At 33.5% G+C, this 27,525-nt stretch overlaps 2 protein-coding genes across 2 annotated transcripts in view; one reads left to right on the top strand and one right to left on the bottom strand.

The window, feature by feature from the left end:
* Nucleotides 1-4,735, top strand: part of LOC111052660 — a 34,197-nt gene extending 29,462 nt beyond the window's left edge. The window contains exons 15-19 of the mRNA XM_039431487.1: nucleotides 431-602; nucleotides 1,036-1,171; nucleotides 2,085-2,217; nucleotides 2,928-3,097; nucleotides 4,501-4,735. Of these exons, the coding sequence (XP_039287421.1) occupies nucleotides 431-602; nucleotides 1,036-1,171; nucleotides 2,085-2,217; nucleotides 2,928-3,097; nucleotides 4,501-4,610 (721 nt within the window). The 3' untranslated portion in view covers nucleotides 4,611-4,735. The remainder of the gene's footprint in view (nucleotides 1-430; nucleotides 603-1,035; nucleotides 1,172-2,084; nucleotides 2,218-2,927; nucleotides 3,098-4,500) is intronic.
* A 253-nt stretch (nucleotides 4,736-4,988) lies between these two features.
* LOC111052657 (alpha-aminoadipic semialdehyde synthase, mitochondrial) overlaps nucleotides 4,989-27,525 on the bottom strand; it is a 30,252-nt gene continuing 7,715 nt past the window's right edge. The window contains exons 7-21 of the mRNA XM_039431486.1: nucleotides 26,321-26,448; nucleotides 25,117-25,246; nucleotides 23,731-23,875; nucleotides 22,144-22,315; nucleotides 21,719-21,789; nucleotides 20,771-20,907; nucleotides 19,787-19,944; nucleotides 13,701-13,844; nucleotides 12,886-13,034; nucleotides 12,057-12,306; nucleotides 9,872-10,043; nucleotides 8,612-8,706; nucleotides 7,826-8,027; nucleotides 6,927-7,106; nucleotides 4,989-5,664 (exon numbers count right to left, since the gene is read on the bottom strand). Coding sequence (XP_039287420.1) covers nucleotides 5,549-5,664; nucleotides 6,927-7,106; nucleotides 7,826-8,027; nucleotides 8,612-8,706; nucleotides 9,872-10,043; nucleotides 12,057-12,306; nucleotides 12,886-13,034; nucleotides 13,701-13,844; nucleotides 19,787-19,944; nucleotides 20,771-20,907; nucleotides 21,719-21,789; nucleotides 22,144-22,315; nucleotides 23,731-23,875; nucleotides 25,117-25,246; nucleotides 26,321-26,448 — 2,249 coding nt within the window. The 3' untranslated portion in view covers nucleotides 4,989-5,548. The remainder of the gene's footprint in view (nucleotides 5,665-6,926; nucleotides 7,107-7,825; nucleotides 8,028-8,611; nucleotides 8,707-9,871; nucleotides 10,044-12,056; nucleotides 12,307-12,885; nucleotides 13,035-13,700; nucleotides 13,845-19,786; nucleotides 19,945-20,770; nucleotides 20,908-21,718; nucleotides 21,790-22,143; nucleotides 22,316-23,730; nucleotides 23,876-25,116; nucleotides 25,247-26,320; nucleotides 26,449-27,525) is intronic.

Below are 27,525 nucleotides of genomic sequence, written 5' to 3'. Positions count from 1 at the left end.
GCAATATTTGTAATTTTACCGACAATTTACTGTAATGGATAGATATAAAATTATACTGTTGTGAGTCGGAACAGGCAAGAGCCTAAACCTTGAATGAAGGAAGAAGAAGACAAATTTAACGAGATACAATTCTGCCTTGTTACGCTACATGATAGTCAATCTGATAAACTAGAACTAAAGTTATCATAAACTGCTACGTTATGTTCGAAGCCTTTCGCTATGATGCACAACAATGTATGACGACATGTTTGTGCAAACATGTTCATTATACATGTCCAGCCGTCAGTAGTCACCCTTACTGTTCAAGCTTCGCCAAATCCTCAAATGCTATCCTATTCTATATGCTTTAAAAGAGCCCAATTCAACCAATGCTGTCAGTTCAATGTGAATCTCACCAAAGTACAAGATATTGATCGTTTTCTGCCCACAGCCTGTGCACCCCGCTACAAGCCAACAGCCCAGAGGACATTCAGTACTTCTTCAAGGGCCAGGCTGAGAACTTCCTGTTCACCGTGCAGTACAACGAGCCTGGCTTTATAAAACCTGAAAAGATATCTGGTTTCAATATTCCACAGATCTGCAACATTATGACCAACACCCAGGTACAACAATTTAGAATAGAAAAGTTTATTTCTATTTTTCTCGAATTTCAACTGTAGAACATCTAGACTACAGAATATCAGCGGCATTTTGAGCGAATCTGAGCCCCAGGGGGCTCACTGGTTAATTTTATTAATAACTTTCTATCAACATTTTGAAGAGAAATGGTAGTCCTATAGGCTCAGCCTAGTTTTTTCCTTAATGGTCATAATTTTATTATATTTTGTGCAAGAAATGAATGAATTATCCATTTATAAATTCACTTCACTCATGGGCTATTTTATTAAAATTAATAAACACATGTAGTACCCTTTTTATTCAAAAAATTATTAAACTTCAAAACGTTTCAACGACTAGTTTTATATTGTTTTTATTAATTATTGATTTATTATTTATTGAACAACTTTGATATCAACGATTATTATTTATTCACAGGTGCAAGACCCAGTAGTAAGACTGAGTCAGGTGAACGATGTATTCAGAAAGCAGTATTGTGTCGCAAGTTCGTACAAGCAATTCATCCAAGGACTCAGTGCTACAGGCTGGAACAGTCCCTACGTTCAGAACAACTGTAAGAACTGGAACATTATTCTTTACAATATTTTGAATATGAATCATTCACTGAAGTTTCTTTTCAGTTTAACTGTCGATAGTTTAACATCTTGTGAGATCGGACTCATAAAATGAGAAGCTACACGAAGTCTGTGGACAATGACTGTTATTATTCATACAGGAGAGCCACCCTCCCTCCAAGGCCAAGGACTCACCCCCCTAGAATTATTAAAAACTCAGATGCTAAACACCCCTTGAATCCTTGAATTGAGAACCCAAGACAATGTTGTCAGTACATTCTTAACACACTGCTGAACTTTTTTTGGGACGGCCCCAAGATTTGATTTGATTGTCTGCGTCAAAGACACCCCCCACAAATTTAAGAGGATATATTTTCCAAATTCGTCATCATTCCATCTCTGTCACTCAGATCATTCCTCAGATCTTCCTAACGCTCAAATGCATCCCTGATTTATAACAAGTACACAACATTATTAATGATGAAGTATATGATGCTTTCGGCACCATAGTTTTACAGAGTGAATTAAATGTAATGATGTGGAATGACGTTAGAGACAACTAAATGTTATTGTAGAATTGAGTCCAAACATCAACATTACTAAGTCATGTCCTACAAGGCATAATAATAGAAGTCTTATCTCATGTGCACTGCTCATGACACTTTTTATTGGAGGTTCACGACTCCTGGACACTGCTCCTGATGTATCTGTACATGATTATGAATAACTATTTATCCAATTCAATTTAATTCTTCAATACCGTCATGTGAATCCTATAATACAACTGTATAGGCCTACTACTGATGGATCTGTACAAAACGTATGAGCATATTATATCTTTCGCTTACATAGTAGATAAAATTGACATTTCATGTTTGAAAAGTTTCTAATAAATTTAAAAATTAATTGCAGACCGTCAATGGCAATGGCAAACTTGCAGAGAGTTTGGATATTACGTGACTTCTGCCACTTCCAATAGTCTTTTCGGCCAGAGCATTTTTCTTGAAACGTTTGAACGGATCTGCAGGGATGCTTACACGCAAGGGTAAGAGTAAATAGAAATATCCATAATTATTAAGGATTCAGGATTCAAGATTCATGATGCAAGATTCAAGAATCATGATGAAAGATTCGAAAATCATGATCCAAGATTTAAGAATCATGATGCAAGATTCAAGAATAATTATGATACATAATCATGATTTAAGAATCATGATGCAAGACTGATGATGCAGGATTTAATAATTATGATGCAATATTCAATAATCATGATGCAAGACTTGAGAATCATGATGGAAGATTCATGAATCATGCATGATACAAGATTTCAGAATCATGATGCAAAATTCAAGAACCATTACGCAAGATTTAAAAATCATGATGCAAGATTCAAGAATTATGGTACAAGATTCAAGAATCATTATGCAAGATTCAAGAATCATGATGCAAGATTCAAGAATCATGATGCAAGATCCAAGAAACATGATGCAAGATTCAAGAATCATGATTCAAGTTTTCAAGAATCATGATACAAGATTTGCAATTTTCCGGACACCGCACATTGTCCATCCATATTTTCCTTGATCTACCATGCTTTTGATCTTTACTAACTTTCAACTATTTCCTCCCGTATTCATTTCACAAAAAAACTTACTTTCGAGAAGCAAATACACTGTAGCGAACAATTTGTGGTGAGATCAATCAGCTTCTACGGTTTACATACTACTTTTTATCAGTTAATGATGATTGTTGCAGATTCACGAGCCAGCAGATAGCGAACAATGTGGCGGGAACGAACAACTACTACGGAGGCAAAGCTATGACTGAGACGAGGGTGGTGAACGTGCATGGCTCTCTCGATCCCTGGCAGGCGCTCGGCATCACACAGTCCAAGTCTCAGCTGCAACCAGCCATCTACATTATTGGCAAGTTGATGTCTAATCATTCACTATAAACTAATCACTTAAAGTAATTCATTACTATTATTATTACTATATAAGTCATCCATTCTACTATTCATATAGGCCTAAACATTTTCTTCATGAAGAGAAACGAAAGGATAAGGGCGAGACCATATTATTTATTAGGTGTTTTCAGACGGTGTTTAAAGAGTCGACAGCGCAGGAAGCTCTGCGAGTAGCTGATTGGGTTAACACCTGAAAAAACATCTACTATGGTCTCGTCCTTCAAGTGAGCATTATAATTTTACGATCGGTAGCATACATCCATATACAATGCATTCGTATGCAGTGTGAGTGCAGATCAAGTGTAGTCTTCTTCTCCTACATCTTTTCTTATTGTTTTTTAAACATGTACATTCTACATTTTCTTTCTCTCCTTCATCTGCTCCATCTCTCGTTTTTCTCCCTCTCCCTTTTCTTCTTTTTTCTCCTCCTTCCTCATCACCTTTTTCTTTGTCTTCTTCTCTCATTTTCTTCTCTTCTGCTTCTTTTAATTATCTCTCTCAATCACCCTTTCCTTCTTCTCTTTCTCTTCTCCTTCTCTTCCTTTTCCCTCATCTACTTTCTTCGTCTTCTCATTTTTCTCCTTCTATTGCATTGTATGGTCCATGGTGAGTCTGTTCGAGAGTAGCCTACTTTGTAATATATTTGAGGAAACAGTTGCAATTATTGTATATAGTAGAATTTCAAATTCTAATTTATTTTCATTTTCACACAACACACACAATATAGTATAATAAGAATTTTACTAAAAATAATAATCAACTATTCAATGAAAATGAAAATTACCACCAGCTTGCTCGCAAGAATTGAAATAGCGTTCAGTAGTGATGGATACAGCAGAGTTTGCCTATTCATTCGAATAAATTGTTCAAACAATGTACCTAGGTATTATTTGGTAGGGTGAGTACCTTGCGGGTTTAACTTTAATGGTTGATGCATATTATGTTCAAAAGTTACAGAAGAAATAATATCTTGTTTGCTGAGAGTGATGCCCAAATAAGCTATCAGCAATGCATGAGCATGCGTGGGTAATGCAAAGAATGATAGTGAGAGGTGAGTGGAACGACAGCTTTAGGTGGATTCCTAGCCACCGTGAAGAAATCCTTAACTCATAAAAAGTATTGTATTCTACGGATATTTGAAAATTTTCGAGTCGGCTCCTCAAGTGGTCAACCTTCCAATGGGAATGGCAGGCTTATGGCTATTAATAATCTGGAATTGATATATTTGTAGTGATATATCTAATTCATCTGAAATTACAGAGGTGAAAGGGCAGCCCACCGTTTTCTCGTGATTGAGCCTTATTTATTGCAATTTTCCAAATAGGTCATCAATTAATTTCTCTCACATTTTTCTGATGACAGGAACATCACATTGTGCCGACATGACGTCATCAACAAGGAACGACCTCGCTACTCTGACCAAAGCCAGGCAGGACATCACAGCATACATGAACTCCTGGTTGGGAAGCTAGGCATTCACTCTCACTTTGCTGACAGTTTAAAGAGAATCCCACTATGGACTTGCTCCACAACATCCACAAAAATTAACAGGTTTCAGTTGTAGACTCAGTTGAATAAAAAATAAATACCACTTTCTTCACTTGCTTTGTGTTTTTGAGGTTGAACCAAAAAAATTGAACTAGAGTTTTCCTATAATGCTGAGGGCTCGTATGCTCAACAGCGGTTCTTTCAGGTTTGACTTACTCCAGAATTGGATCTTAAAATGAAATCCTAGTTCGAAAAAGTTGATATAAAACAATATACAGAAAATATACATTTATTGATGTAAGCCTCATAGGCTACTGAAGTACAAAAAAAAAATTATGAAATTCAATATTTATATTTTTTAATAATATCATATCGGTATATTTAAAGAGTTATATTGTATATTTAATTTACTCTGACCATTTTTTCCATTGCTCGAAGATCAAAGATAACCCTTTGCTATACACTCTATACACATTATTTTCATGATTGTTATCCACGAATTATTATGATATATATATATAATATATATATATATATATATATATATATATATATATATATATATATTATATATATATATATATATTATTATTATTATTATTATTATTATTATTGAGTATTATTATTATTATTATTATTATTATTTAAAACAAACAGTAAGATTTCTCACTTCATTTGAGAACAAACTTTATTGATAAATGGGGTAATGGAATGCGTTTAATGCAGCAGCTGCAATAGTACATTGCACTACAAAAAATAAACAAAAAGATATTGAAGATATAATAAAATACCGTAGCCTAATACGTCAGCTTTTCCAAGATTTTTTTCTATTAATGTTTGTTCAATTATGTAGAGTAGATAATGTTTGTACAATAAATTAAACGTTTTGGAAGCATTATATCACAGTTCCTGACATGGTTGTTCACAGTGACTTGATGGTTTCTTTTGAAACTATTCCTTCAGCTCGCAGCCGTGACAGTATTGGTCTGTAGATGTCGGGAGTGAAAGGCAGCACCATGCCATGCTCTTGGATTTCACCTAAAAACAAAAATTAAATAATTTATGAAAAAAATCAATGAACTAAACACTTGGTCATTCAATTTGGATAATATTTGGAGAATCAAATATCTGTGAATAACTCCAAATTCTATGATCAATTGAAGACTTCATGATTAGTTAAGTTAAAGTTTTCAATGACGAAATGACATTTCATCGAGTAGATTTAATCAATCAGAGTGGAGATAACCCCCATCAGTGGAAATAGTACCATTAGTTAGAATATATTCACTGAGCCGGAGACTGAACCGATACTGATAAGTGGGAAACCACCTCAAAACTATTTCTTGAAAATTTTTCAAATTGCAATAATTAATTTTGATATAAGTGTTTTCAAGAGAAATAATTAATTTTGATATAAGTGAGTATTATTTTTGATATTAGTGATCACATTGGATGTATACGTGCAAGTGCACGCTTGGTTATACATGACGTGCAGATAAGAGACAAAATCTGGGAAGAGCAATAGGAACAGTCACACTGAACGCGTGCACTTGCTGGTTGCGTTCAGTGAGAGCAGCTACATGCAAGTTACAACGTGTTTTAATAACATTTTTGTTTTTCGGCTTATGCATGATCAATTGACGTTCACTTGCACATATATACGCATTTACTGTGATCACACCCTCAGAGATTTGGGGTTGATCTCCTGAGAAATCTACTTCTATGGACTGGTTACACCAAGATATATTTTATGTATTTCCTGAATTGCAATAGCTTTTATCTTAGTTTAAGATTTGATTTGATCTCCTGAAGAAATTTACTACTCTTCTATGGATTTTGTGCGTCAAAAATATATAATCGAAATTACAATAATTTTGATCTTAGTTTCAGATATGGAATTGATCTCCTGAGAAATCTGCTTTTATGGATCATATAGGTACGCCAAGGTTATATTCTCTGAATTACAATAGGTTTGATTTGATCTTCTGAAAAATGATCTACTTTTCTATGGACTTTGTGAGTCCAAGATGAATCCAATAGTCCAATCATAGTCCAATAGTCCAAATAGTTCAATCATATACATCCCAAAAATTTAAATCTTAGTTTGAGATTTGGAATTGATCTTCAGGGAAATCTACTTTCATTGACTTGGTACGGCTAAGATATATATCCTCTAAATTGAAATAATTTTGATCTTATAGTGTGCGATTTGGAATTGATATCCTGAGCAATCTACTTCCATGGACTTGATACGCCCAAGTTTTATATAATTAGCAATAGTTTGGTTTGTATGAACTGACCATCAAGCACCATTTTGGCAGCAATGGCAGCGGGGAGGCCGACAGTCCTCGCCATGGCGGTGATGTTGTTGCTGATGTCTCCGTACTCCACCAGGGTCACCCCCCGCTCCTCGCGCCTGTCACCCGGCCACACTATGCCCAGCTCGTGTCTTAGAATCACCACGTCTCTCTCGCCTTCACCTACAAACAAAGTACAATTGACTAGTGATACGTTTTTATTGTTCCATATCTCCTCAAAGAGAATGAATCCCTTCAAAAGAAGATGACATGAATGTGACTCTATGGATAAGAAGCTGGACAAGGAAACCGACTCAACTTGAGATGTAACACTTTTCTTGATGAATTTCCAAGTATTCTCTTGTTTTATGATAGTCGAGGAATTATGGGAGGAATTATGTTTTCAGATTCGGTAAAGAGACAAATAATTTATTTTTAGAACATCTCCCAGCTGTAATATTCATAGAACATTTTCCAGTATATATTTGAGTGAAAGGAATAATATTTTGATAGCTGAGTGGGTTTGGAACTCACCTCAAACTTCATGAAAACCTACATTCATTCCCTCACCACCACCACCACCATCATCTTCTCATTACCCATGCACAAACCTAAAGGCTCACTGTAACTCTTGACAAAAAAGGCAGAGCTAGTCCAGTTTCCCCTGCCTTGACGAATCCGATATTCATCTCAATGATTGTGAGAATGATCATCATATATTTCTCATATTTAGGATGAAATTATTCGAAATATTTATATAATATTTGATTGTAACATAATATTCATAAATTCCAAAATGCTGTTAAACTTATATCGGTAGACTACAATATTTATAGAAACTGTTGAACTTCTAACGGTAGGCAATCTCAAACACAAATGAACTTGATAAAAATATTTCTAACCGTAAGCCAGTCGATTACTCAAGTAAAAGCTGAGTGTATCGAGTGGTGTGTTGTATTTGATGACTGGGTGGTCGTCCAGGATGCCCAGATCCTCGAGGGGTGCCAACTGGTCCACTCCCACGCAATCACTCACTTTGCTCAGAAGGTTCTCGTAGAATATGTCCGAGTGAGACAGTCCCACTAGTGAGCAGATGAATTCCCTCTGTAACAATCATAAATATTTTTCACTCTAGATATACAAATAACTGGTGTTGTGAATCCATTCCTTCTCCATTCTTAATTTAAACTACAAGTTTAAAACATATGACGTTAATCAAGTTTAAAATATATGACGTTATTCCATGTATCTGTACATTTGTTGAATAAAAATATTTGAATTGAATTGAACATTTTTGAAATGAAAATGCTTCTCCAGGATCTGAAGATGACCAACAACAGGTCGAAACGTCGTCACTGCTAGAAAGTGAGTGCTTCTATGTAGAAGGGGTTTTAACTTGAAGTTAAAATTGTAGATAAGTTGAAGTTCACTTTTTGAGGCTGAAGCTATACGTACACAGAATTTGTCTTTTTTATTATAAATTGCCGTTTTCAGAATAGTATACCTAACTAGCCTAATTCGTTCAACATTGAATTAAGTAATCAGTATGAGTTTCAGATATTTGTAATTGGAATATTTTTTTAAGTATAATCAACCTGATTGTCCTCTTTTATTAGTCATGAAATATGTATTTGTTAGTGAATATAATTAATAGAGTTAACTATAATTTATTCTTTAATTTCACCTACCCAAGATATTTCCGGTCCCTTGGGGTGTAGACATGGATGAGGATTCGGATCAATTAGTCCAAGTTTCTGCAGAGCTTGGATTGTTCTCACATAGCCTGTTCACATAATATTATCCACAATTAGTAATGTTGCTGTACCATATTTAGGGAAAAATCAGCTTTCTAATGTCTACAGTCAAAACATTTTAAAATCAATATGAAGTAGGAATTCATTGAGATCGAAGCTAGAAGTCATCATTATAATGCAATAGCATTTATACTCAATTTCACATGCTGGTAAACAACTCAGAATTTATTATTTGTTATCATTCAATATTATATCTCTCTATTGAAAAGATTATTCCACATTTGAACAAATAGCATAGGTACTTTACATGAGAGGTCGCTGATTCATTGATGGTACATATTGGTGAGATGATTGAGACTAAGCGCATTCATTCTCTAGCTCCACAACATCGTTGCCAGATAGTTTTTTCAACAATTTAGAAAAACAATTGATCAAAATATTCAATCTCACTTATCACTAATATTGAAGAGCCTAATGAAAATAAAGATGAACCATAAAAGATTGAAGATAATAAAAATAAAATTATAAAAAACATGAAAAGTACCCTTTTATTTAAAATTTTTAAACATTTCAAACAACTATAGTTTCGGCCTACTCTTTAGCCATTTACAAGTTTAAATGCAAAAATCAATTTTCATTTATTTCTAATTTAAATTTTCAATTTTTATTTATCAAATACATTTTTGCATTTAAACTTGAAAATGGCCAAAGTAGGCCGAAACTAGTCATTTGAAATTTTAAAATGTTTTAAATAAAATGGTACTTCATATTGTTCTATTAATTTTAATAATGTAGGGTAGCTCATTCAAGTGAAGTGATTTTATAACAAAATTATTAGCTTAATCTTACCTTATTACTCAATTATTGGAAAATATATTTTATTTACGGATAGAATATATATTGATCATTTCAACCAAGAATGAACAGTTAATATTTCATCAGCTATATTCGAAGGAAGTGGCAGAATCATCAATCCTGTTCTCCTATCTCCTCTATTGCTACTATACGTGGACCTCACTATAGAAATTTGGTTAAACTAATTCTTGAACCTTGTTTCATAATGTGTGTGTTACTTGCTACATTTCTATAAGATATAATCAATAGATTGTTAGCAAATTTTGATTTATAATAAAATATAATATAATATATACAATAATAAGTTATTGTCAATGAAATAGATGAATGAATATTGACCACTGAAACGAAGAGTGCCCCTGAATACAGTGTGAGCTTCGGCGGCAATGCCGTAGAGTTCGGCATATCGAATGCTGTCTCGGTTGGCGAATCCCTCCAGGGCAAAGCCGGGCAGGAAGTCAAGTGCGCGCGCACTTTTCATCAGGTCTCCTCCTGCGTTGATCTCCACCGTCTGTCAACAAAATAAAATTTATTCATTCCATTTTTATCAATCAATTAGTTGATTTATCTATTCATTTCGTAGTATTTATTCAGTTCCACGATGGATTCCGATAAAGAAAATGTGCTGTTGCTGCGATGGGTGAGGAGTAGCCTACATAAAGCAACAAAAATATGGGTTCATTACTCGATTAGGGGTGGACAATACAACTGTATGAGTGAAAATTAATAAAAACAATATAAAAACTTGTAGTACAAGTTTTAAACTAATAGTTTTTATACTGTTTTTATTAATTTGAACAAAAGTAGCCCATCTAAGTGAAGTGATTTTAACTGAATGAGTTATGATCTTTTTTTCGTTTAATTCGTTTAAAAACAATTTTAAAAAAGGGTACTTAGATTTTTATTTTGTATTTCTATTCAAGAGTAGCCCTAACGGAAAAATATAATCACTCATACAGTAATTGTTCATAAACAATTTAAAAAAGGGTACTTGAATTTTTATTTTTATTACAACTGCATGAGTATAACCATAAATGAACTATATCTAAATATAGTTTTGCTCTTCTATAATATTTTTTCTCAATATCAGTGTCGTTCCTGATAAATTCAGGGATTTCAGTCGGATTCAAAATCTTGTGGGGGGGGTTACAAAAAAAGGTGAGCAATGTTTAGAATGACTACTGACGATATTTTTCTGTTTTTTCAATTCAAGGTTGAGAAGATAGCAGCTGAATTTTCCTAGATAAAATTTTATTATAGATACAACAAATTTATACAACAATTTAGTCCCACGAGGAATTATACAGAAAAAACTATGAAAGTTGTTGGGTAACGGAGGAACATGGAACGCGTTTGAATGAAGTAATTTATTTATTTCCTTAGTTCCATTGAAACGCGTTAGACTTTCATTTTCAACTTGAACGCTTTAGTTCAAGTGAAAAATGAAAGTTACAGGGAGTGAGATCTACATTATCGAGATCTCAGTTGGTCAAGTATCAGCCCGAATAAGCAACTCCAGTACGTCCTGTTTTCATTTCGTTAAGTTCATGTTGCTTTGTAAAAGTTCAATGAATACAGTTTATATTTAATTCGAAAATTATAAAATAATACCAGCATACTGCTATTTAATTCTATATTATTGTTTCCATGACCTGCATTCAATGTCTCTTATAAGATTATGAGAGTAGGTTTTCAAATAATACCTGAGTTTTCATGTCTCGTATGAGTTTGAGCTACAGCATGAAAGTGAAAGAAGACATAAGCAAACACCTAATCCCAAGCTTTTCCCAAACCAAACTTCAACCTTTAACTATGGTAACTTCTCCCTAATACCATAGAGTAAATTCGTATGGCTTTTGTTGGTGGGGAGTCCCTTGCGGGAAGGTCCCACCGCCTGAATATATAATATGAGCCGTCAATGGGCCTTACGACTGTCATACTTCAACCGGGACCGACAGTTTAACGTGCCCATCCGATAACACGGGAGTGATCTGGTTAAAAAACTTTCGGTTGTGATAGGGTTTGAACCCGGGATCTCTATTCTGCTACGCAAGCACTCTATCCACTAGACCACGGATCACTCCAATACCATAGAGAAACAATAGCATAAGTAGATATCTCATGGTATAGGGCGTTTATGTCGTAACTTTTACTGTTATCTCAAGCTGATAGTCCACGTAGTTCTTTCCTGTGAAGCTTTATGACGCTGGAAGTCTCTCATATTGTGCCGTTCATACACTCTTACTCGGTCAAAACAGTAAAAATCGACAATAATCGGTTTGAGATAACAGTAAAAGTTGCGACATAAACGCCCTATACCATCTACTTACGCTATTGTTTCTCTATGCTAATACCTAACTAAAGTGTAACGGTGTAACTGACTCAGCCATAGCAATTTAAAACTTGATGCCCAGAGAGTGAGAGAACTGAGTGGCTCAACTCCCCTTTGGTTCCAGTATCTCAAGAAATTGTCAACATATGTAGGAACTTGACAAACATTGATACACACTCATTACAGACCTACCTTTGAGTTGAGCAGGAACCTAGCCTGTCCCAGCGTGTTGAGCAGCACTCCACGCGGACTCCAGCTGAATTTGTAGCGAAGTGGGTTGTCGGAGTGCTCAGGAGCTGGCAGACCTCCGCAGTAGGACACAAACGACTCCACCTTGCCACCATTGGCATGCACCTCGTCAATCACCTCCATGGCTAACAGGTGGTCTATGCCAGGGTCCAGTCCGATCTCGTTCACCACTGTCACACCGGCTTCCACTGCCCTGTCAATCAATTAATCAATCAATCAATCGACCAATCAATCAGCCAACCATCAGTCATAATATACATGTTCAACAGGTGGTCGATCCCTAAGTGCAGTCAAATTAATAATCTCGTTCACTTTATCTACTTTACAATTCTATTATTCTGTTCATTACAAAAGGGCAATTCTGCTCATCACATTGAGCATCTAAATTTATTTGATCAGAAGAAACACCAATCACAGAATGTCTATCAACAGAAGTGTAATTCGAATAAAATGTTTGCCCATTTACTCTTCTAAAAAAGAACTAAGTGGAAGAGTAATGGGAGGAAATGAGCTCAAATATGAAAAATACTCCTCAACATACTTAACAATCCTATCACCTATATACGCTTTTCCAAAACTATTCAAGTGCAATCCATGACGTGTGAAAAATCTTCGTCCTAGGTTACTAATGTCCATGAATTTTACGTGTGGATACAGGCTACATATTTTCAACATTGACCTATTAGTTTCCTTAATTGCGACGTTGACGCAGGACCAGTCTGCCAGGTCGTACCGAAGAGGAATTGAAAAAACAAGAACATTTGTCCTATACAGTGCCGCCAAACTCCGTCGCAACGCTATTAGAACATCGTCAGCCTCATTCTTGCTTACATGATTTGAGCTGGCTTGAATTATGACAAAGTCCTTTGCACCAAAGCTATCAAGGTTATTGGGTAAGATATCCCGGAACTTCGCACCCGGCTTTACAAAAGAGGTAACATTGTAGCTGTTATTCTTCATGAACTCTCTGCAGACATTTCTCCCTTGACTATCAGCGTAATGATGTATTTTAGCCTCACAAGTGACACTAGCATTAGATTGTCCGGATTGATTCTTGGTCTTTCGATTAGACGACCTCCTATTACAACAATTAGGGATTTCACCGTTTGACTGTGTTTCTTCATACTTCCCCGACTCAACGTACAATTTATCATGTAGGGTCCTCCATTTATTGGTCTCTCTTCGCTCCACAACTCTCTCATTTCTTAAAGCTAAGTTATCCGCCGATATATGTTATTTACGAATAGAATGCATAATTGATCATTTAAACCAAGAATGAACAGTTAATATTTCATCAGCTATATTCTATAGATGAAGGAAGTGGCGAGGCAGAGAATCAGCAATCCTGTTCTCCTATCTCCTCTATTGTTATTATACGTGGACCTCACTATAGAAATTTGGTTAAATTAATTCTTGAGCCTTGTTTCATAATGTGTGTGTTACTTGCTACATTTTCTATAAGATATTCAATAGATTGTTAGCAAATTTTCATTTTCAATAAAATATAATATAATATATACAATAATAAGTTATTGTCAATGAAATGAATAAATATTGACCACTGAAACGAAGAGTGCCCCTGAATACAGTGTGAGCTTCGGCGGCAATGCCGTAGAGTTCGGCATATCGGATGCTGTCTCTGTTGGCGAATCCCTCCAGGGCAAAGCCGGGCAGGAAGTCAAGTGCGCGCGCACTTTTCATCAGGTCTCCTCCTGCGTTGATTTCCACCGTCTGTCAACAAAATTAAATCTATTCATTCCATTTTTATCAATCAATTAGTTGATTTATCTATTCATTTCGTAGTATTTATTCAGTTTCACGATGGATTCCGATAAAGAGAATGTGCTGTTGCTGCGATGGGTGAGGAGTAGCCTACATAAAGCAACAAAAATATGGGTTCATTACTCGATTAGGGGTGGACAATACAACTGTATGAGTGAAAATTAATAAAAACAATATAAAAACTTGTAGTACAAGTTTTAAACTAATAGTTTTTATACTGTTTTTATTAATTTTAACAAAAGTAGCCCATCTAAGTGAAGTGATTTTAACTGAATGAGTTATGATCTTTTTTTCGTTTAATTCGTTTAAAAACAATTTAAAAAAGGGTACTTAGATTTTTATTTTGTATTTCTATTCAAGAGTAGCCCTAACGGAAAAATATAATCACTCATACAGTAATTGTTCATAAACAATTTAAAAAAGGGTACTTGAATTTTTATTTTTATTACAACTGCATAAGTATGACCATAAATGAACTATATCTAAATTTAGTTTTGCTCTTCTATAATATTTTTTTCTCAATATCAGTGTCATTCCTGATAAATTCAGGGATTTCAGTCGGATTCAAAATCTTGTGGGGGGGGGGTCACAAAAAAAGGTGAGCAATGTTTAGAATGACTACTGACGATATTTTTCTGACTTTCCAATTCAAGGTTGGGAGGATAGCAGCTGAATTTTACTAGATAAAATTTTATTATAGATACAACAAATTTATACAACAATTTAGTCCCACGAGGAATTATACATTAAAAACTATGAAAGTTGTTGAGTAACGGAGGAACATGAAATGCGTTTGAATGAAGTGATTTATTTATTTCCTTAGTTCCATTGAAACGCGTTCAACTTTCATTTTCAACTTAAACGCTTTAGTTCAAGTGAAAGATTAAAGTTACAGGGAGTGAGATCTACATCATCGAGATCTCAGTTGGTCAAGTATCAGCCCCAATAAGTAACTTTCTCGTATCCTAACTGGATCATACGTCCAGTTTTCAGTTCGTCAAGTACATGTTGCTTTGTAAAAGTCCAGTGGATACAGTATATATCTAATTTAAAAATTATCAAATAATACCACCATATTGCTATTTATTTCTATATTATCATTCTTATGACATGCATTCAGTGTCTCTTAAAAGATTATGAGAGTAAGTTTTCAAATAATACCTGAAATTTCATGTCTCGTATGAGTTTAAGTTACAGCATGAGAGTGAAAGAAGACATAAGCAAACACCTAATCCCAAGCTTTTCCCAAACCAAACTTCAACCTTTAACTATGGTAACTTCTCCCTAATACCATAGAGAAACAAAATCATAAGTAGATATCCCATGGTATAGGGCGTTTATGTCGCAACTTTTACTGTTATCTCAAGCTGATAGTCCACGTAGTTCTTTCCTGTGAAGCTTTATGACGCTGGAAGTCTCTCATATTGCATGAGACAGGTTTCTGTGGAGGTTAGGAATAATGTGAACAAAATGAATGTTGCTTTGAGTCAAGTTGATGAGTTCAACTTTCAACTGAGAATTGAAAAGGTGTATGCTATGCATTCTCAAGTGAACATGACTAACTTTTGTAGGCAAAACTGCTTGGTTGAAACAAATGAACCCATGAATAAAATCATGCTATTGAAGAAAACAAAACGCAAAGTCACCATTGATGTGTTAGTATTCAAAGGTTGTTTCAAGTTGCTTATTTACAAGATGATGACAGTGAGTCACATGATGAAAGGGTATTCCCCAACACACAATGATTAGGAATCCTGTGTCATGCCGGGATTCAGAATAGCAATGACCGTAAATACTACGTATGGTAAGAGTCCATAATTGTATCTTTTTTCTTTCCTGTAGCCTATTTTCTTGGCCCTTAATCTTTTCAATTTTCGATTCTTTCCTGTCTTTGTGTAATATTCAGTAAATTTCTTCTATGAAGCATATCTTAACCAATCTTGTCCATAGTCATTTAAATTTGTATTTTTTCTGAAATAATATTAGAAGTTGAAATAGTAGCTTATTTTCCTAATCTTTAATTGTTGATAAAACTTAACTTTTCTAAAATCTATCCATTGTTGTGTAAATAATTGTTTGCTTGCGGTATATTTTTTCATCATGTATTACATATTTTAATCATGTCTATTTTTTTTTAGGTATCATATTAGGTAATTAGGTTTTTCAGAGAAAATTTTGTCCCATGTTCTCATCTTTCATTGCATATTGTGCCATAAGCCATATGTAATTAGGTTATAGTTTTCTTCTGGGCTTTTAACCCATTTTGCATTTTATTTTTTCTTTGCTGTCCAATACTTTGGATTTTTGGTAGACAAGTAGGTGTGATTCTTTTAGAGGTGTGGGCGTGAACCACATACGGCTGGACTCGATTATCTGACCTACTTGTTTGCGATATAAAAACCTTATGACTGCAACAACAAATGTTTGTAAAACCTTTTGCATACTTTTGTTTTTGTGGTCCGATACTAGAGTCTGCTATCACATTGCCTTACAGACATCTAGGAACTATCCACCCAGTCACAATAGTCAACATTTTTTCCTTCACCAGTTGTTTTTGTGGGAGTGATAGCTCACAATTAAAACAAATTAGAGTCATACTTGGAATTTACAAAATTCCATAGTAGTATATTTTATTAAATATACTTCCTCATGAAAGTTCAGTACTGACATGTAGGATAGGCTCTAATTAATCTTTCTCTTCTTTGTATTGTTTTAGGGAATTTATTTACCCAGTTTTCTTTTTCTCTTGTTTGTATTTTTAGGGAACTTATTTACCCAGTATTCATCTTGATCATCTTTGTATTATAATCTTGAAATGTTTGTACTTATTATACAGTCTTTAAATTTTAAATTATTTTAAAAAAATAATTGGTTAAATTTAAAACGTTTTGTTATATTATTAATTGAAATAAGTGTTTTTGTAATTGATTTTTTTTTAATTTTAAAACTGTTTGTTCTATAAATTTTGATATGATTGATTATCGTTTGAAATGGATGCTGGAGTGTATGTAGAATTTTTAGTGGGGTTTGTTGATTAGAATTTTGCTGGTATGTGATTGTTTTTTGAGATGGAAACCCATTATTGCCTAAAGAAGGAATAACAGAGGTTATGACTTAGAGAGGCAGTAATGAGATAATATTTTTTGTGTTGATTACTTATGTTGATTGCCATAGATGCAAAAATAATGATTAATAATGTTGATTGCCATGGATGCAGATTACTTATGAATATTGTTTGCCTTTGAAGCAAAATATTATTGATGTTTTGAATGGTTTCTTGTTTAATGATTGATAGTAAAGTTTTGTCATGAAATGTAGTTTGTGTTTAGAACATTGAAGAGTCGAAATAAACTATAGTATCCAGCAAATGATGATTAACAATATTAAATAATTTGCTTTTTATACAATTTTGAAAACAAAATTAAAACTAAATAATTTTGAAACCCTGAATGATAAATCATAAATGTGAAATGAACATGCTATAAATGAAATGTTATATTAAATGATAATGAAATGCAGACATATTATGAAATGATTGTGAATAGAAGACCAAATGTCTGAAATTATTGAAATATGTATTGAAATTAAATTTTTGTTGTGTTGTTATGATGTTTGTTTTTTACAATTTTGATAATGATACAGGGTGTTATGAAATTATATTTCTATTTTGAAGAATGAATTAAATTTTGATATTTGAACAATGAATAGATGAAAATGAATGATTTTTTTTTTTAATTTATCATTGATATGTCCATATTTCACAATTTATGTATTGCTGACTGTATATAAGATGTTAACAAATTTCAATTTCATAGATACTTAAAATAATTTTATGTGTATTAGATTGTATGGATAGCCTAATCAAGTTTTTCTTCTTAGTTTATAAGCATTTTAAGACAACAGGTACAGCACAGACATTAACATTGAAATAGTTATCATGTGAATCTCGAAATCAGTAACAAGTGAACGCCATGAAGAGTGTTAAGAACATTTGGGTGATTTTCAAACTAGTGTGACATAACTACGCCAATATCTACGCCAATAGCTATGCCAATGCCTGCGCCAATGCTGATGCCAACGCCAATATCTACGCCGATGCCTGTGCCAATGCTGATGCCAAAATCTGTGCCAATGCTGATGCCTACACTAATACCTACAACAATATCAACACTAATAACTACGCCAAAATGCCAAAATCTACGCCGATGCCTGTGCTGATGTCAACGCCAATATCAGCGCCGAAGCCAATATCTGCGCCAATGCTGATGCCAAAATCTGCGCCAATGCTGATGCCAACAACAAAAATCAATGCAATGCCTGCGCCAATGCCAAAATCTGCGCCAAGCCAACAACAAAAATCAATGCCAATAGCTACGCCAATGCCTGCGCCAATGCTGATGCCAACACCAAAATCAACGCCGATGCCTGTGCTATGTCAATCTACGCGCCAACGCCAATGCAATATCAACGCCGATGCCAAAGCCGACACCAAAGCATACACCAATAGCAATGCCAATGCTTATTGCTGACTCTGTATCTCAAACTTCAACACTACTGCATTACCTGGAGGTAATTGCCATCCATCTGTTCACATTCACAACTTTGAATTCAGAAGAACAGTCACAGTATCATGAAAGAATTGATTCAAAAATCCTCTCCTGAATTATTCCTGTATGCAGAACTCTAAACCTTGAAAGCTGAAAATATCAAAAAGAACCAAACCTTACCTAAATTAATCCTCACCTAAATTAATCCTGTATGCAGCGTCTATCTCTTTTCCAAAAAACGAATTACATTGTCATTTCAAGCCTGAATGTACATTGTATAATTACAAATATGATACAAAATTTATGTGACTCTGTATTGAATTTGAAATACAGCCGTCTACTACAAACATGAAGCAATGCCAACTGAGATGTCACCTGTATCGAGTTTGGAATGCAGCCGTCTACTACAAACATGAAGCAATGCTAACTGAGATGTCACCTGTATCGAGTTTGATATGCATCAGTCGACTACAAGTATCAGCCCAACACTACGTGCATCCAGATCAGCCCAACACTTAACGTCATCACATTGGAGTCACACTTAACTGAAAATCATACTGAGTGTCTTAACGGACTGTTTTCCAAAATGTGCATCAATAAAATCAACCACGTCAATAGTGAAAGAAATAAACATTTTTTGATTTATTGAAATTTTATGTGAAAATTAATGTAACAATTCATCAAATTCAAAAAAAAATAATAATAATAATAATTTTTTCATTCAACATACTAAATTTTTTTATGCAATAAAAATTAAATTTTCTATCTATTAAATTTATGTGCATTTCAAAAAAACTATTCTTTACATATTAAACTTTCTGTTGAGATATTTTTCTTTAAATTATAAAGCTAAATCAAAAGTAAATTTGATATTCTATATTTTGAATATTGTTTGGAAACATATAACAACGCTTTGATGAATTTTTATAATAATTTTCAATATTTTTGGATGACATGTAATGTTTTTCTAGAAAAAATTGTTACTGTTCTCGAATTTAAATTTCAACAATTTTCATTAGGGTCAATGTAAATTTTTTTCTTTGAATTTTTCAAACAGTAAAATTTTTTTATGTCAAGAGGGGGGTATTTGTAATATTACATTTTTCTTCTCACATGGAATTGAATCTTCAATTCGAGATCTATGATTCATGTATGAACCCTATAGTCGTATAATAATCCGACCCTATAATAATCCTCGTGGTCTTCTATCACACGTTTACTATAAAACGGACAAAAAATCGATTATGTTGGAAAAAATCTGTAGAAGAAAATCTTTAACTTAATTGAAATAAATATAATAAATTATCATAGAATTTTATGTTAGAGAGAAATTCTGTAGGATATTAAAATTGAGCATTTGAATGGCATTTTTTGTTTTGTATAGTGACAAATAAATACCTCGGTTAGGTGTTCGCGGCTGCTCTTCTCAACGTCGATCAGAACTGAAGAGACGCGAGGATATTTTTCCGACATGCTGTCCATTTCGTCTCGCAGCAGTGAGCCTGGAATGATGAATCTTGATCATTTTATATCTATGATCAATTGAATTTGATCCAGTTTTATTCATATTCATAGATTGAGGGTCCGGGATCACAAATAATGTATTGTTTATTGATTTATTCCATTGTATTATTTCATTAATTGACAATCACAAATCATTACTAACATCAATTGTGATTTAAATTGGGATAAACGCAATGAACTTTTGAATCAATCAATTAGATAAACCGATTACGAAAAACCAGATAAATCAATTTTTGAAATATCAATGAACGGAATTGAGCTTTTATTTGAAAACTACAAGAAAATACTAGGGATTAAAATCAAATTGCAGCTTCCAACTTCTTCGGGGAGTCCGATCCCATCGGGGAGTTGATCATCCGATCTCTTGTTTTGGAGTGTAAAAATAAAGGTGTTTATCTTTATGTCTATTTCACTAGGCCACAAATCTGCAAACCCGTAGAAATCAATAGGCAGCTTCCAACTTGAGAAAAAACACGTCTCTCACAAAATTTCTTGAGTCATTTCGATGAAAGCCGGGACCAATACACAATATTATATTTGAAAAAATATTCAACTTTTTGCCATGTTGTGGTGATGTTGATGTAGTGGTAAATATACGGTACACATTGTATGAAAGCAGCTTGAAACCGACACAACCATGAACCATACTAATGAATTAGAGACTTTGACAATTTCATGTCGTTTTCATTCATCTTATCACATTTCTTAATTCATTCAATTTTATCTAAGGCTTTTTTACTGGCAGTGAGATACTTTAGGATGTTCTACCTTGCCTTATTATCGCATTACCAAAAATGTACTCACCTATTTTGATGTTGATCTGTCCTTCTCTGTTCAAGTACTCGATTAGAGGAGAGCACACGCGTCCAGCTCCCAGCACCAGAACATTCTTCGATTGGTCGCCGTCATCCTCAGCCATTGTGTATTTATGCCGACTGCGTCTGACAAAATAGATTATTTATTCATTCGTATGATAAAAACACAAAATTATATAATCATTGCGAATGAAAAAACAACCTTAGCCCTTACCATTTCATTCTCAAATTTTGATTAAAAATGATTATAACAATATGTCTAAACTCGTAAGAATTCTATCAAGTTCTCTGAATACTTCCGCACACAAGAATTATTTGCAATAATAGCTATGGGAATTTCGGATCAACGTTACTGCACAAAAATATTGTATAAACACAATATTACAACAAAATGCAATTACAATAAACATTTTGTGGAAACACACAAAAATATTGATCTGAACTAGGAATTAAACCCAGAAACTCTCAGTATATGGCCGAGTGTGCATACCAAGTGTGACTCATGGTTCCATTTCATAGGAGAGCATAGTTGATACTATTCCTTCTCCACCGCATTTGAGTTGAATACTGTATTAATAAATAAATAAATGTTTATTTCCCAAAAAAAACTAAAACTACAACATCAGTCACACAAAATATCAGATAAATTACAATATTAAATACAATAGTTAGTTACAAAAAATTCTTATAATGTGTCCTCTACTTGTTTAGTTTTTTCTGTGTGGAAATTGACCTACTCCACTATAATGGCGTACCATGTTCTAGAGTAGGTTAATGTATCATAAAAGCAGACAATCATTTGTTGGAGAAAAAAGTGTTAATGGAATATATTTTCTACAGCCCACATGATAAACATTATTTCAAATTTATTCAAATTGGGTTAAATCAAGTGTTGAGTTATACAGTTCTTATCCTTTCTTATCTAAAGAGTACTCACTGGTTCAAATTCCTCAGCTCCTGGATGTATTGGAAGTTTGGAGTCAATTTTCCGTTACTTGCTATGATTGCCTGAGAAATGAAAACAAAATATAAACAGTAGCATAAGACAGTAGAAAAATAGATAAATTATATTTAGTAATAAACAATATTGAATATCGAATCAAATCAAATTTTTCCCCTTCATGAAACAGTTCAAAAAATTATGTAATCAGACAACCCACAAAAATGAACAATAGCAATACAATATTCCACCAATGAATCATTACCATGAAATCAAAAGAAAAAACCCATCCAGCACACAAGATTCCTTTGTGGTCCGCTGATGGGAGTCGCACATAAAGAGGTAGGCCTAAGTGAGATATACTGTATATCTAATCAAATTATTCAACTTAATTAAACTAGACAACCAAATTGAAAACTTACTGCTTCTACGGAAGGATTGAAGTTGTGCACTTCCAAGGGTTTTGTAGCGTCCGACTGTAGAATATCAAATGTATAGGGAAGTACGAGGTCTCCGAAAAAGTCAGTTGATTCTCGCGGTAATTGTGTTGGCATATTATCAATGGAACATACTAGAACACCTGGTCCTTTGAAGCTGTAAAACGCAAGTATTGAAATCATGTGAAAATAGAACCAAAATTATAACTTCATTCATTTTCTGAACATTTTTTTTTTTTTGAAATTGATTTTTTTTGTGGAATATGTTGATTTGAATTGAAAAATACATAGCCTATATGAAAAAATCAAAGACTAAAAAAAATAGATACTACCTTACTACTTATACTAAAGGCAGCTTAATTCATAAATTCCATACTCTGCCAATAGAGATGTTTAGATGTTTAACAATGTGAAGAATTAATTGGTTCAGTGAGGTCCACAAGTTATAATGACAATATTTGATCAACATTGGTGTTGCTATCCTTGTCTATCATTTTGATAAAGCAGATATCGCTATCCTTTTCTAACTCCGCAACAATCGTTTTTCAACAATGTAGAAAAATTGTAATTAATTAACAAAATATGATAACAATCGTTTTTCAACAATGTAGAAGAAATATAATTAATTATTTTTAACAAGAATGAACCGTTGATGATATCATTAGATATACCGGTATCAGCTCTATTCCATAGAAGGCAGTGGCAAGGTGGAGAATCGGCAACGCTCTGTTCTCCTATCATTCTCAATATTGCTGTATCTGATTAATTACTTATTTGATCAGTTACTTACATGTTTGAACAGGCAAACAAATTGTAAGAGGTCTAAAAATAAGGAATCTTGAATCCTTAAAGCAGTGGTTCTCAAAGTGTAGGGCGCGACCTCCAAGGGAAGCTCAAAGCTTTGTTGGAAAATTATTCAAATTTACTTATAAAATAATTACGATAAACAATCTTTCTACTTTTATAATTCAACTTAAAAATATTTTAATGAGAAATTGAATGGTTCAGCATGGATTCAAAACTCATTCAAATTCTCAATTAATGAGTGCTCCCTCAACATGATAGAAAATGAAAACCTCATTGATCTCCAAGGTGACTATTGCGCTTAAAATGAAGTTTGAAGAATATTCTCTCAAATCCTTTTGGATTGGTGTGCAAAAGAAACACCCATTTTTGAGTGAAAAGGCATTGAAGATTGACTCCATTTGCGACAACTTATTCGTTTGAAACTGGGTTTTCTTCTGTAGCTGCCATGGAAAGTAAATTTACATCAAGACTGGATGTGACCCAGGAACTTAGAGTAGCGTAATCAGAGCTGACACCTCTTTTCAACAAACTCTGTGCGAAAAAACAAGCTCATCCTTCACATTGAAGCTCTTTTTATTGTTAATTGCTATGAGAAACAAAAGTAACAACTATGTACTATAGTATATATAGTACCTGAATAAATTATAATTGTTTGTATAGAATTTGTTTTTACATGTAGGGGGCCCGGCTTACAGCTGAATTATGCTGGGGGGGCTTGAAGTGAAAAGTTTGAGAACCACTGCCTTAAAGTATTGAAACCGTTACCTTTTGAAATCTTTGTTTCTGTCAGCATCATACAAACAAAATGGCGTATCAATAGTTGTGCACTCGTTCATGAATTCAATGGAACCACCCGGATCTGCACTGATGTCACATATGCCAAGCATTCGATGGGGTAACGGTGGGGCGCCTGCAAGTATTTCAAACAGGAGATTATAATAGAATAATTGTTTAGTGATACTCATTTCAAACTGTCCGCATTATGTTTGAATGAGGAGCAAATTGTCCACCACAACTCGTGGATAATCACGTCAAACTAAACTGTGAGCAGGGATTGAATGAAAATCAATAATTATATTACTTTTATAAGGGATGCTGCAAGTATTTTAATTGGGAAATCATACTTTGTGTGATGGTATTCACTTCAAACTGTCAGCATTGTTTGAATCTGAAGCAAATAATTATTCACCAAAACTAGAAAGAGCTAGGCTACTTCAATCTTTACACTGTAAGCATTGGTTGGATGAGCGTCAATGATGATATTCATGAAAACAGCTTTGAAGTTCATCTCAATAGTAACAATTATAAGGTAGGCTACTGTTGTGATAAGAAAAATGCGAAACATAATTATTTATTTATCATTTACAATCAACTTAAGGACAAAGAAACTGACTACATATAGTGATAGTGCTCTTATTTCCTCGTGTTCTTTCACACGATTGGAAACTCATCGAACAAATGCTGAAGCAGACCCTAAGGTGAGAATTTAAATATCAACTAAGAACCTACAAAAATTGTCTATACCATAGAAATCGGACATATGCTAAAGCAGACCCTACGGTGAGAATTTAAATCTCAACTAAGAACCTAGAAAAATAGATTCCATAGAAATAGATTCATAAATTAAACCTCGAAATCATAAGAGATACCGAAAAAGTCAGCATTCAATATTATAGAACAAATTTTCCCCATCTTGTCAATGTCGACAATTTGATAGAATCGCACTATAGATACAAAAGCAGTAAGTTGTTTTGAGAAATCTCACAATAATAATTTATCAAGCAAGTCTGCATTTCTAAAAAAATTAAGTAGTTACCAGTCGCATACTTTTACGTGCAAGGACTTATCATGAATGATAGTAATTTACAGGTTTTTAAGTTGTTCAACTTGAATGTCCAAGTGATGAATTGTTATATAAGTTGAAATATCTTCTTATCAGGTTATTGACCAACAGTTCAAGTTGGGATGAAGAACTTAGAAGAACTTAAAATTACAAATACCATTTACTATGATTCAGTGATAAAGTCTGAAAAGAATTTAAAATTAGAAATACCAATTACCATGATTCAGTGAAAAAGTCTGAAAATAACTTAAAATTACAAATACCATTTACTACGATTCAGTGAAAAAGTCTGGATTTCCACTACTCACCTTCAGAGGTTGGTAGCCATGGTGTGTGTGCTGGTCTGAGAAGGTTTTTAGCATCGGGTAGCGTCAACAGTTTGGGAGAATCAACTGCCCAATAAATTCCGTTTATTAAGACTGACGTGTGTGGGGCGATCTGAAATCATTGACCAGTTCAATTGAAACTACTGCTCCTACAATACAATGTGATTCACGTTCAAATGTCAGCACTCCCTATCGATATCCATCAACAGAATTGTTTCTTTTGTACTGCTGTTATTAGATTAAAAAATGTATTTCTTATTTTTAGAACTCGTGGCTGGAGCTCAAGGCTTCTTTTTCCAGTCATGCCAAAAACTATTGTATTTCAATGATTATTTCTATTTGTAAAAATATTTCTTGTATTTGGAAATTAATTCATTCATTAATATTTCCCATTCAAACAAGGCTGTCGGTATGAAGTGAATCTCACTATATATGAATGTGGAGTTGGAGAAAGGTTAACGGAGAAACAAAGAAAGAAGGAGATGAACTTAAATCTATAGAGGTTCACTCCATACTTTCAGCATTGATTAAATGGGAAGCATTCACATCAAATATTAGGAATGCTGAAAGAATGAAGTCAATCTCAATATAGCCATACTATAGGCACTTGAAAAATTTATATTTCAATGTTTGTAGAATAGAGATTGGAGTACGAGCTAAAACAAGTTAAATTATTGTCTGATAAAAGCTATAATTAAACAAAAATAACCCTGATAAAAGATGAAACAATAAATCTCCAATAGATAAAACTTCTATGTTTGGTTTTGAAGCAACTAAATTTGAAAATCTGCTTTGTGAAAATAATTAAGTACTGAAAATTTTGTGAAGTGAACAGCCACAAGACATCCTATTTCGGACTATGTATAACTTTATTTAAATTTGGGAGAGGAATAGCCACAAAGGCTACCTTTTTTTCTCTCCCTATCATTTCGATAACGATCTTATGAATCAATGAGATCAATAAAAGATACCAAGTTTGATTATTTTAAAAAATCTAGAAAATTTCTTTGGTCAATAGTGTTATAAAAATTTTTCGATGGCAAAGAAATATGAGGGTAATGAATGTTGATAAATGTTATACTTGAATCTTATTTTTAGAAATATGGAATTCAATAAGAGAGAGATATACGTTTTTGCCGAACTTGAGTTCAGTTGTATGATTTCAGTAGTGTTCTATTATGATCACCTTTTTGCTGAATGTTGAGATGTATTTGGATGGATGTTGTTCGTACTCGAAGCGATCATACCCCCCTCCCTCTTTTCTCTCCAAATGATGTCTCCTTCTCACTTCACAACCGTACACTTTCGTGGTTGCTGAAAAACAGATGAAAATCTATTCAAATTTGATCGATCAACATATTCTAAGAAGTTTTGAGATTTAAAAATGTAACTCTGACAGACACCCACATAGTACGAGATGTGAGATTAACTTCTACGCGTCAATAGTATTCCTAATAAATCCATAAAATAATAAAGGAAATAACTTGCTTATACATGTACTGGATAGGAAATCCAAAAATGATGCATCATCACGTCTGAATTACTGGACTGATTAACTTGAAATTTTGAATATAGATTCTTAATTTATTGATGATGATTATAAGCCTATTTTAAATTCTTTAAGATTTCAGTAGGTTAAGGTTTCAGTTTGTTAACAATTTTAATTAGACCCTTGCGGAGCACGGGTTACCTGCTAGTAAATAATAAAACCATCATCCACTGTAAGAAAATATTATAGAAGATATGAATTGGCATCATTTTAGTGTATTAAATAAACCCTAAAATATAGCATCTACTGAAACTGTAGAATGTTCTAATGGCTACAAAAAGCTGTTGAATTCGTTCATAAGAAGAATTATACGTAATAGTTATTGTATTATATAATAAGTTACATACCTTGAAATTAATAAGTCATTACGAGTAAAAGAACAAAGTAAGAGGATTATTTAATAATAATTGTGGTTGCACTTTTTCTTACTAAAAGAGTGGAACAATATAAATGAGAAAGTTTTTCCTAGACTTTCAACTGAGTTGCAGCAATGTTTGAACGTTATAACACCACACATTAAATGAGATAAAAAATTGATGATAAAGTTTTCGTTGTTAAGAGGTCATACGATAGTTTACAGCGATGAAAGTATTTCATTCAACTGATATCAACTTTCATTTCGAACAATGTTTATATTCTAATCATGCATGCCTATTGGCAGATTGCCATGTTTTGTACCCTAGTTGAATTGAAAATTTGGTTTAAGAATGGATGAAGTAGTACCTGAATGAATTATTATAAATACCGTATACTAGATCATCATTGAATGTTTTTCATTCAAAAAAGTATTCAAACAGAACCCACGTACGATTTCAATAGAGATGAAATTAGTGAAATTGAAT

Source organism: Nilaparvata lugens, chromosome 6 (assembly GCF_014356525.2).
Source record: "Nilaparvata lugens isolate BPH chromosome 6, ASM1435652v1, whole genome shotgun sequence".
In the NCBI taxonomy this organism is placed as follows: Eukaryota; Metazoa; Arthropoda; class Insecta; order Hemiptera; family Delphacidae; genus Nilaparvata; species Nilaparvata lugens.
Note: the sequence above shows the minus strand (reverse complement) of the source record. Positions and strands in the feature narration are given on the sequence as shown.